At 44.9% G+C, this 11,601-nt stretch overlaps 1 protein-coding gene across 1 annotated transcript; it reads left to right on the top strand.

Moving 5' to 3' along the window:
• Positions 1-4,385: 4,385 nt before the first annotated feature.
• On the top strand, positions 4,386-11,373 carry LOC101778966 (26S proteasome non-ATPase regulatory subunit 2 homolog A). Its single transcript, XM_004951847.4, has 25 exons — positions 4,386-4,566; positions 4,654-4,754; positions 5,031-5,151; positions 5,243-5,302; positions 5,437-5,504; positions 5,725-5,767; positions 6,259-6,324; positions 6,419-6,457; positions 6,552-6,634; positions 6,784-6,892; positions 6,972-7,055; positions 7,217-7,375; positions 7,457-7,561; positions 7,643-7,747; positions 7,836-7,976; positions 8,074-8,178; positions 8,258-8,479; positions 8,730-8,843; positions 8,940-9,155; positions 9,936-9,995; positions 10,072-10,185; positions 10,286-10,371; positions 10,463-10,571; positions 10,670-10,848; positions 10,945-11,373. The coding sequence occupies exons 1-25, from the start codon at positions 4,456-4,458 to the stop codon at positions 11,015-11,017; spliced, it is 2,673 nt and encodes an 890-aa protein (XP_004951904.1). The 5' UTR covers positions 4,386-4,455; the 3' UTR covers positions 11,018-11,373.
• The last annotated feature ends 228 nt before the right edge of the window (positions 11,374-11,601 follow it).

Raw genomic sequence — 11,601 nt, 5'->3', positions numbered from 1 at the left:
ATCTAGATTGACTAAAGACAACTATTCTTGGAGGCAAGTTGTGGAACATTGTAACATCCGCAAAAATCACCAACTGAAAACACCCGTTGAAAATCGCCTTCAAAATATTTTTACCGCTGAGCTCCCGGAAATCGAAAATCTCCCTGGTGATTTCGCCGTCCCGGCACCCAAGCCGACCCCTATCTTTTTATTTGTGCCCGTATTTTCTGCCGCGTGCCGTTGTCAGACACCGCGCGCGTGCTTCGATCGCGTGCCGCAATCGCCGCCGGTCCCTCTCCTTTTTTTTCTTTCTCTTTTTCCCTCCCCTTTTTCTTTTCTTTTTCCTTCTTCCTTTCTTTCTCTTTCTTCTTCCTTCTTCCTCCTTCCTTCTTCTCTCTCCTCCTCTTTCTTCTTCCTGGTGCCCGCACCACCGGCCCCAGCTCCTTAACTCCCCCCAGCGCCACCTCTACTGGCGCCACTCCGCCCGGCCTCCGCGCGCTTGGGGCTCGGCGCCGGCCACGCCACCGCCTCCCTCGGACCGCGCGCTCGGAGCGGTCCCCGGCCGCCTGCCGCCTGCGCCGGCCTCCCCGGCCCCGCCCGCCGCCCTCCTGCGCCGGCCGTCTCGGCCCCACACCACGCCGCCCCGCCGGCCCCTACCTCCTGCTCGGCATGCCATCGGTGCCGTGGCCGCCGAGCTCACGCCGCCGGCCAATAACCGGCCCCTACCGCCGGTCACCCCCCCCCGTTGGCCTATAAAAGGGGCACGACCGGCCTCCCTTGCCGACCCATCTCCTCCCAGCTCACCACCTCCACCCCTTGCGCCGCCCGTCGCCAAACCGCCGCCTCCCTGCCGCTACCGCCGCCCCACGGACGCCGGCGCCCCACCCCCTCCTCCAACGCCACCCGCCCGAGGTGAGGCAAAATGGGATCCCCATTCCTCCCTCCACCTCCCCCCGACCTTCGGCGCCGCCGGCGAGGCCCGGCCGGCCGGCCGCCGCCGGCCACCCTCCACTTCCTCTCTCTTCCTCTGATCCCTGGAAGAAGAAGGAACAAATTTCCCAAAAATCCCGATCTGACCCCCATCTTCTCCCAAATTACGAACGGGTCCTTCCACCACTCTCATAACATTTTCACAGACAAGCCCCTCCACCTCCGGAAAGAATTACAAATAGGTCCCTGGTTTATTACAATCAGTCCTAAACCTCCTGTTTAAGCCCCTAATTCATGTTTAACCCGTCATTTCATGCGCCAAACTTCCTCCAATTAATCCCAAATTTCACCACTTCATCCTCCAGAATACTTTCGCCGATCCATATCCAAATTTCCCAAAAATAATCTTTCTACCTATTTTCCGTTCACGTTTTTTGTTCGGAGCTCACGGTTAAAAATCGATCTTTCTTTTATTTATTTGTGTGTCCGTTTGTGTGTGCCGTATATCGCGGATTGCCCGAGGAGGATCCCGAGGAGGAGTTTGACCGCGAGCCCAAGCCCGAGGACCAGCGGCACGAGCCGGAACTCCCGGAAGGCTTTGAAGACGGCAAGTCCAATCTCACACTTTGATGCATATTTAATAGCTAGTTTTTTTCAAACACAACCTATTGGCCCGTTTTACAAAATGCATATTATTTCATCGCAAGACATGGTTGGATAGCCACCCCTTGATTGTTATGAACATTCCTTGTTATCCTATGGTTGTCTCTAAATATGATTCGCTCTATTTGGTCGATAACCACCGCTAGAATGCTTAGGGATTTGCTACTTAAATACAATCACCACTACAATGATGTTTTCGGAAAATAAATGTGTGTGTGTGTGTGTGCAAGTAAGGAAAATGGCTTTCTGGGTTCAAAGGAAAAAGGATGTGTAGATAGGATGGATGGGTATTTCTCGTGTGGGATGCCAGGGTGTTGTGCTCGTACCTTGGTGGTTGAGCAATGTCGGGAGATATCCATCTTGTCGGGGTTAAGGACCGAGTTGATGTGTCATCTTGCCTAATTCAACCATCGTGCAACCACTCGACCGTTGTATGGGCAACGGCTTAGCATAAATCCCACTAGCTGAACTGTTAGTCTTCAGGGGTGCTGGTGACCAACGGGAGCCCATGGAAAAGGAGTAAGATCTTGGTGACTTAGGTCCCGGTTACGGTCTCGTGGATGAGCCGTGAACCCCTTGGGTGCTCCCATGAGGGCTAGCCAGTCTTAGCTAAGGTAGGTAATGGCTTTGTTAGGATCCGCACCGGCACTAAGGTGATCGTGCTGCGGTACCCTACTTGTGGGAAAAGTGTACAACCTCTGCAGAGTTAAAACCTATCCGGGTAGCCGTGTCCACGGCATTGGACGAGTTACGGCTTGGTCACATAACTAGCACTTGGGCATAGATGGTCACGTGTGCGTGTGTGCGTGTGTGTTGGATTTTGGAAAAGTCCGGCGGTCGTGCCGTGCGCTATGGCGCATGGGGAGTCCGATAGCGATAAAAACTTGGATCCTTTGTGTAGGATCAACCCCACTCCTTGTTCGGTTACTAAAGAAAAGCTTTACAAAAATTTGTTTGAAAACGAGCCTATGCATGTGTTGAAAATCTAGCTTTACTGCAAATAAACTCTAGCCTACCCTTGTTTTATCCTGTGCATATACTTGCTTGTATCCCCCTCCGTGGATGGGGTTGGACTTGTTGAGTACGTTCGTACTCACCCTTGCTTCGTTACTACAGAGGAAGACTCGGACTTCATCGCCGAAGACCTTGAGTAGAGGTTGTGTCCGCACCCAACGCTGCTTGTGGTGTTGGCCTTTCCAAGATGCTGCTGCTGCCGTGTAGTCCCGAATGCTGTCTTTTGGCAGTCGCTTGGTTAGCCGCTGTTTTTTATTTACTTCTTATCGCTGCGTGGCTCTCACGCCCACTCCCTCGGGAGTTGTTCGGTAACTGAATTATCTGTCGAATAAATGTGTTATCAGCCTCCTGGGACTGATATTTGTATCACATTTAGCCTCTACATATGTGGGGACGCTTCAAACATGCTCATATGGTCAGTGGCAAATTTCTGGTAAACCTTGCACCCATGCTGTTTGTTTCATATTTTCATTGAGACAAGTTAAACTAGATGACTATGTGCATTAGTACTACTCACTTGAGCATTTCAAGGCTGCTTATCAATTTGAAGTCAACCCGATGGTTGACAAGTTAGAATGGCGTGAGATTGATAATGTTGCCTCCAAAGCTAGAAAGGTCTACAGGTAGGCCAAGAGTCAAAAGGATCAAGAGTAGAGGTGAGCCAGGAAAAAAAGGGGCCCTTACCAATGCAAAAAGATGCTTCCAATTTGGGCATACTGAGAAGGGATGCCGTGAGGCCCCAACTGAACTTGGTGCTGAATTACCACCTTCACTTCCTTCCAAATCTAGGTAAATTAAGCTCCTGTCATTTTATTACTATGCTTTGTTGCACCAACATTTTTGCTGCATAATGGCTTGATTAAATTGCTGCTGTGTAGGAAGAGGAAAGGAGAGGCTGGTACTTCAAAATCCAAGAAAACTTCTGAAAACTCCAAGGCTGGTGCAGCAAGCACCTCAACTGCCTTAGTTGCTTAAGCACCAGTTAGTCCAGGAGTAATTACAAGACGGATGTCATCTTCTACTTCTACTCCAACAAGACCACCAAATACACCACTAAGTCCAGGGCCTACAAGAAGAATGGCAACTCAACTTGACATCTCACCAGGAGGAATTGCTAGGAGGCTGATTATAAACTAGGCTGGTTGTAAAAGCTCATTTTGTGTTGTGTGTGCTAGTGTGATCCTTAAGTAGACCACGTTGAACTATTTGTTGTGCTGAGTTAGCGATGTATGAACAGCTACTGTGCTGAAGTGAGACTTGACTGTTGCTGTTTGCTTTATGAAATTGACCCAGAACATGTTGAAATGATGCCCTTATGTTGTTGATCGATATTTAATGCATATGCTGCCATGGAAAATATGTTTATGATTAAATGTTGCCAGTTCGTCACATGTGCATGCGTTTCTTATGGGTTATAACGGTTTGGGGTATTTTTGTTCAAGTTAACAGAACTGCTGCCAAAATCTAACAGAATGCTAATTCACGTTAACGTTTCAACCTTTCAGCTCAGTGGTATTTTACAGAAGTTATGATCCTTCAGTGCTATGGAACCAAGTTTTCCAAACATTTTTTATAGGACAAAATTGGTTTGACGAACGTGTTGGAGATGGCCACAAAACCTGGAGGTCGGCACGCTACCGTCGCCGAACTGGGCTGACGGCTGACCGAACTGGGCCGAGCCCACTAGAGAGAGAGTTCGGCTTCGCCTCAGAACTGGGCCTCGCGACGGAGAGCGGAGAGGGGGAGGGAGGACTCGCCCTGCGTGCGGCGCCTCCTCGCATCTAAAGGCGATTCCTTTCCTCAGTTTCCTCCCCTCTGCTTCGCGTCTGTTTCTCGCCAGAAGTTCCACCCGTCCGCCGCCGAGCCGTCATGGCGCCGGAACAGCCGAACCCCGCCGCGCCGTCCGAGCACTCGCAACCTCCGCCGCCGGCGGCGGTTAAAGGGAAGGAGAAGGCGAAGAAGAAAGAAGAGGACGATCTGGTTTGTCCGCTAAAAAACCTCGCCCTATTTTGCTTCGATCCGATCTGATGTTTGGCTTGGACTGACGTGTTCTGTTCGATGGCGCAGTCCGAAGAAGACCAGGCTCTTAAGGAGCAACTGGAGCTGTACGTCCTGCGAGCGCAGGACTCAGATCCTGGTGTCCAGAAGCTCGCCCTCGAGAGCATGAGGTAGATTCAGTTTGCGTTTCCCCCTGTAGCAAAGTTTGTGTGGTGCGAGCTCACTGTTCTAGGTTTAAAATTTACCATCACTGCCCTAGCAAAGTTTTTGTGGTGTGGGCTCATAGTTCTAGGTTTACGATGTGTGGTTGAATACTTGAATTCAGCATGCCGTATGATTTCTTTTCGCCATAGGCTCAAAATTAAGATGAGTTTGATTCGCTGCTGCCGTAGTTTTGTGCAAACCAACAGCTTGTGTAACTCCTTTTGCTGTCACTTAATCTGCAGGCAGGAGATCCGCTCCGCCACAAGCTCAATGACTTCTGTTCCGAAGCCGCTGAAATTTCTCCGCCCACACTATGGAACCCTCAAGTCCTACTTTGAGACCATGCCAGAATCTGAGCTGAAGGTATGTGTGAAGTGCTGATCACCCAGTTGTGCTGTGAGTTGTGATTTAGATTGGTTTGATACAGTGCTGATCTCATCTTACTGTTTCCCAGAAATACATGGCGGACATTTTGTCGGTGTTAGCTTTGACAATGTCCCTTGAAGGAGAAAGGGTATGTGCCTGCTGTATTCACCCCCACTGTGGTAGACAAGATATTCGTTTTTTGTTGGGGAAAAAAAATTCAGCTATTCCCATGCAACTCCTTGTGCCCATCTGCGAAAATGTGATTTCCCACATTATTTTCAGGAGAGCCTGAAGTATCGATTGTTGGGCTCTGAAGGTGACATCGGGTCATGGGGTCATGAATACGTAAGGTATGAACAAATCAATAAACCTTTATACACTGTTTACATACTTGGTCACATCCAGTTCAACTTATGACAGGCATGAACCTTTTTTATACTAGCTTTATTTCAGAGGAAACTTTTTGCATATCATCCTGAAATGCTGTTGTTGACTATTTCATCAATATCTCAAGAGATGTCTATTTTGCCTGTTCGTTTGGATTTACTTCATTTTGTGTCTCATGTACAGGAATTTGGCCGGTGAGATCGCACAAGAGTTCCAAAAGCGTCAGGTTGACCTCATATCCATGCTATAGTAGAATTCTTGAATCCTTTTGTAATGTTGTTATAACTTAGTGTGCTTGTTTCTTCTATTTAACGCCCTGTAAATGTTTAAAACTTTGTTCTTTGGTTGTTTTTGTCTTAACTTCCTACCACATTGAAATTTTAGAGTTTTGAATCGCATGAGCTTCTACTGTTGATTGTTGCATAGTTGAAAGTCACAGCATGTTTTCATTGATAAGGTTGGCACGGTAAACAACTGCATTTCATTCCTTCCTGGCTCATTTTATGTGTTCTACCCCATTTATCTAGCATTTCTAGTCCCACGTACCTGGTAACCAAGATCAAATTTCATTGCAAATTGCTGCAAAACCTTTATTGTTTCTTGTTTTATTTTTCTTTTCATGCTACTGGGCAATAGTGGAATTAAGTAGTGGACCCTGTTTATTCTGTTCCATTTTTTAGCTTTCAAAGCTCTAATGGTGGTTTTCATTGTTTCCAGGATGATGACTTGCCCATTGATGCCCTAATGGAGCTCGTGCAGCAAATTATTTCATTTCACATGAAGGTTTGTTCTGATTAGAGTTCATGGTTGAATGTTTATTCTCTTCTCTTGAATTTTTAGGTGTGCTAACTTTTTTATCTTCTGTTATTTTTATTAGCATAATGCTGAACCTGAGGCTGTGGATCTTCTGATGGAGGTACCTTCAATCCATATTACTTGTTCTTCTCAGAGTACACCCCAATATTTCTCGCGAATGAATATACTGATGCATAAATTTCATTCGTTTGTAGGTTGAAGACCTTGATTTGCTAGTTGAGCATGTGGACGCTACAAACTACAAAAGAGCTTGCTTGTACCTTACTAGTTCATCCAAGTAAGCATGCATCTCTTTGTAACATATTGTGTGCTTTTCTGTGGTATTGCTTTTGCCCTCTATGTCAGAACGAATGTGGAACTTAGATATACTTGAATTTCAGCGAAATTAAACTAACACTTTTCTGTTCCTGAACGTGAAATGTGCAGATATCTTCCTGCTCCTGATGATATGTTGGCACTTGACATAGCATATACCATCTACATGAAGTTTGGAGACCTTGCAAGTGCTTTGAGAATTGCTCTGCAACTTGACAAAGTGAGTACACAATTAGCTCATGCCATACCACTTCATTTAAGAACCAAACCCATATTAACACACGTTTAAATGTCCGTAGCCCATGCAGTATGTGAAGCAAGTGTACACATCAACTGATGATTTTCTGCTCAAGAAACAGTTCTCATACATCATAGCACGCCATGTAAGCCCCTCTCCACCCCCATTCTCCTCTTCGTATGTCATATACCATGTGTGCACATATATTCATAATCATGGCAAGTGGCTAGCACACAACACTGAGATGGACCTCATTATGATCTTGTTTTCCCCTGGTTTTGAACCATCATCTTTCCTCTTCTGAAGGGTTTGGCTATGGAGATTGATGATGAGATAGCTTCTGATGACAATGACAAGGAGGTTTTGCAAGAAATAGTTAATAATACTAAGCTGAGTGAGGGATACCTTACTCTTGCTCGTGATATTGAGGTCATGGAGCCAAAATCTCCAGAGGATATATACAAGGTGATGTATATTTACTGCTTACTGTATTTGGTGGCACAATTCAGTCATCATCCATAATAATTGTGGTTGTGCAATTTGTAGGTCCATTTGATTGATGGCCGTGGTGCCAGCTCTAGTCTTGATTCTGCAAGACAGAATTTGGCTGCAACATTCGTCAATGCATTTGTGAACGCTGGGTTTGGCCAGGTTAGCTTTTGAGATGAAACAGTTGTGGTCCTGTTTGTGAGAAAATAGTGCATCTTAAGTTTTCTTATATACTTCGTGCAGGACAAGTTGATGACCGCTCCATCTGATTCGTCCAGCAGTGGGTCTTCTGGAAACTGGTTATTCAAGAACAAGGAACACGGAAAAGCCAGCGCAGCAGCTAGTCTGGTATAATTACAGTATTCTTTATGTTTTTAACCTGAGAATCTTGTTTTTGTCTGAACTATCCATTAACAGTTAAATAACTTGTTTCCAGGGAATGATTCTCCTGTGGGATACTGATTCTGGGCTTGCTCAGCTTGACAAATACTTGCATAGTAATGATACTCATGTTGTTGCTGGAGCTTTGCTAGGTATTGGAATTGTCACTTGCAGCGTGAAGAATGATTGTGATCCTGTATGTTACTTTACTTTATTATAAACCTCTTGATCCCGTCCTCCATGCATCTTCTTTTGCCCCCCTACCCCCCCTAATACCCTAACCTTTCTGCCAGGCGCTTGCTATTCTCATGGAGTATATTGGCAAGGATGACTCAAACATTCGTATTGGGGCAATATTGGGTCTTGGAATTGCATATGCTGGTTCCCAGAAAGAAGAGGTGGAAAATTGTGCTTACTGTCTTACTGTCCCATCGATCTGTTACATGTTTCTTATTAATATCGTTTCTTAAATTTCAGCTCAAAATGCATCTTTCTGCTGTGTTGGGTGACTCCCAATCACCTCTGGAGGTCTTGGTCTTCTCAGCCATTGCCTTGGGATTGGTGTTTGTTGGTTCTTGCAATGAAGAGATTGCACAGTCTATCATATTTGCCTTGATGGAGCGTAGTGAGGCCGAGTTGTCAGAGCCTATTATACGGTTGCTTCCCGTTGCACTTGGCCTTCTATATCTTGGAAAACAGGTGATTTAAGCAACCTGGAGACTTCTGATTTCAAACTTTGCAATTTTGTTGAGTAGATTAAGTATTCAAATAAATTCCTGCTAGGATTAAACATATCCATCTGAAGTATCTTCCTGTTTACCCTGTTGCCACATGCCACTTTCCAATTGTAGGCTAGATATATGTCCCTGCCCTTTTAAAGGTCACTTTTAGTGGCTTTCAAAGATGTGTTTAGCTATTACTGAACACTGATAGCCAATTCATATTTCAGGAAAGTGTAGAGGCTACTGCGGAGGTCTCTAAAACATTTGATGAGAAGATAGGGAAGTACTGTGATGTAACGCTAATGTCACTGGCATATGCCGGGACAGGGAATGTGCTTAAGGTATTTAATATCCTGGAAAAGGTTTCTAGCAACTTCAAACTTGTACCAAATTTGGGTTGTTTGATTTGAATAATTGTATTCCAACTCTGCTTGCAGGTTCAGAAACTTCTTGGCATTTGCTCACAGCATCTTGAGAAGGGCGAAACACACCAAGGGCCAGCTGTCCTTGGAATTGCTCTTATTGCTATGGCTGAAGAATTAGGAGCTGAAATGGCCGTACGTTCACTTGAGCGTCTTTTGCAGTATGGCGAGCAGAATATCAGACGTGCAGTTCCTCTTGCTCTTGGTATACTCTGTATATCTAATCCCAAGGTATGTGGATAAGTTGGTCTTACATCCTAAATCTCTCAGAAATATGAAACTCCTGCTCAAATCATTTATGCCTGATCAGTGAAGTGCTAAGAACTTGGATTTTATGTAAAACTGTATTATATTTGAATCCTTTTGGAGGTTTGTAAATTGACAATTGTTACATGCGCTTGGAAATGTCCCTCTGATGAGACCATGAGTTACTGCATGAAAGGATGCACTTGCACCAACAAACACACACAACAAAGCACATGTGCTATTCTCAATGTATTATTGATATAATTTTTTTATAAAAAAATGTTGACCACAATCTTTGGATCAAAGTTTGGTTTGTAAGCTAACTCTGTTTTTCGTTTCTCAATTCAAAACCTTTTCTTCCCTCTTACTGTTAATATAAGCCCAGAACACAAGACTTCAAGTTGGATCTAGTGCCATATTAGAAATTAATCATATCAAAGCAAGATAGATTTTACTGTAACGCTAAAATTTTGCTTGGTGTCCTCATTATTTAAAGTGTGGCCAAGTTAACTTCGCTGTGTATATCATAAACCAAATTGTGATCTACATCATATATGCCTATGCAAGGTTCTGAATTTTGTGTTACACAATTTCTTGTTGTATATTCTTCTTTCGAATCACAAAAATACTCTGTTCTGTTTGGGAATGTGACGATTTAAACATTTAGTAGTTTTTCAGTGGTGCATTCACTTGAATAGGTTGCATAATATTGCCAGGACATTTAGTAGGTTTTCGGTGGTGCTTTTCTAATACTTGTCTTCTCAGGTAAATGTGATGGACACACTGAGCAGATTGAGTCATGACGCAGATGCTGATGTATCAATGGTTCGTATTTTTTTTTTGTATCTAGCTGTTCCTTTCTTACTTAGTCAATCTTACATCCTAATTACACTTTCTCCAGGCTGCAATCATCTCATTGGGTTTGATTGGTGCTGGGACAAACAATGCCAGAATAGCTGGCATGCTTCGCAACCTTTCAAGTTATTACTACAAAGAAGCTGCTCATCTGTTTTGTGTAAGCATAGCTCCACAATGATCTTTTGGCATCCATTTACTATGATGGTTTCTTGGTTGTGTAAGTTGCATGTGTTGACTAATTTTGTTGTGTTCATCAGGTAAGAATTGCTCAGGGGCTCGTTCACCTTGGAAAGGGCTTGTTGACCCTTTCTCCGTACCATTCTGATCGGTTTCTTCTTTCCCCGTAAGTGACTATATCTGAATACCCAATTCACATGTGAATACCACTGGAATACGCTTCAATCTTTTTTCTGTTTTCCTTGTGGTCTTTCTAGGATGGCACTGGGAGGACTTGTAACTGTTTTGCATGCCTGCCTTGATATGAAATCCACCATCCTAGGGAAATATCACTACATCCTTTACATTATTGTCCTGGCAATGCAGGTATGTTTCCATAGCCAATTGTTACTACATCTATGAATGCACTATGAATGCATTAGAGAACTGTTGGATATTGTGGTTGAACTCTATTTTGCAAACAGCCTAGGATGCTTTTGACCGTGGATGAGGATCTGAAGCCCCTGCCTGTTCCAGTCCGGGTTGGGCAAGCTGTTGATGTTGTTGGTCAGGCAGGAAGGCCCAAAACGATTACGGGCTTCCAGACACATTCCACACCCGTCTTGCTTGCCGCAGGGGAGCGTGCTGAACTAGCTACTGAAAAGTAATAATGAAGTTTGAACTAACAATGTGTTGTTATACACCCATCTGTATATGTTTCTCCCCGGAAATCTAATTACTGTTGGTTTGCTTTGTGCAGATACATTCCACTGACACCAGTACTGGAGGGCTTTGTAATTCTCAAGAAAAACCCAGAATATCACGAGGAGTGAGAGACAGTACGCCTGATAGATATGATGCTGATTCCGGGGCTCGCCTGCACCGCAACCTCATAAACCCTAGTGGCAGTCCTTTTATGGAGCCTTGTTATGCCCTTCCATCTCTTCCTCGGCACTTGCCGGTGGTTCATCAAAGAGTTGTAGCTTTTCAGAGAAGTTGTAGCTGACTTAATCGCATGCTTGGTTGTGTGATGACATACCAGTTGGATATGCATGCCGGGGCACGCAGGTGTTAAGTGTTGCTGTTTACTTTTACCACCAGCTGTATCTATGTACCGGAAGTACCGAGGGAATGTTTAGAACTGAAACTGACTCGTTGATGCGATGGCCCAGTAGCATTTTTTGGCTTTTGACTCGCGTGATCCCCGACGGCCCCCCCGAGTGAGGAGGCTCTGCCACGAAGTTTAAAGCACTGAGTGCTAGAGAGCTCACAGCGGCTACACCCTAAGGAGGCACAAACCCTATGCGCGGCAACACACGCTCTCGACTCTCAAAAGAAAAAAAGTCTCAACGACCACCTTTCGTGGAATCACACAGTGTTTTTGTCACAATGCCGACTACTTTTTTTCACTATATTT

This window comes from Setaria italica, chromosome I (assembly GCF_000263155.2).
Source record: "Setaria italica strain Yugu1 chromosome I, Setaria_italica_v2.0, whole genome shotgun sequence".
NCBI classification, from domain to species: domain Eukaryota; kingdom Viridiplantae; phylum Streptophyta; class Magnoliopsida; order Poales; family Poaceae; genus Setaria; species Setaria italica.
The sequence above is the reverse complement of the archived record's forward strand: the minus strand, read 5'-3'. Positions and strand labels throughout refer to the sequence as shown.

What these genes read in the sequence shown, in the direction of transcription:
- LOC101778966 (XM_004951847.4), top strand. Translation starts at nt 4,456, where the DNA reads ATGGCGCCGGAACAGCCGAACCCCGCCGCGCCGTCCGAGCACTCGCAA. An exon ending in TCTGTATATCTAATCCCAAG is followed by an intron (nt 9,156 to 9,935) that starts GTATGTGGATAA and finishes TTGTCTTCTCAG; the next exon opens with GTAAATGTGATGGACACACT. An exon ending in CAGATGCTGATGTATCAATG is followed by an intron (nt 9,996 to 10,071) that starts GTTCGTATTTTT and finishes CACTTTCTCCAG; the next exon opens with GCTGCAATCATCTCATTGGG.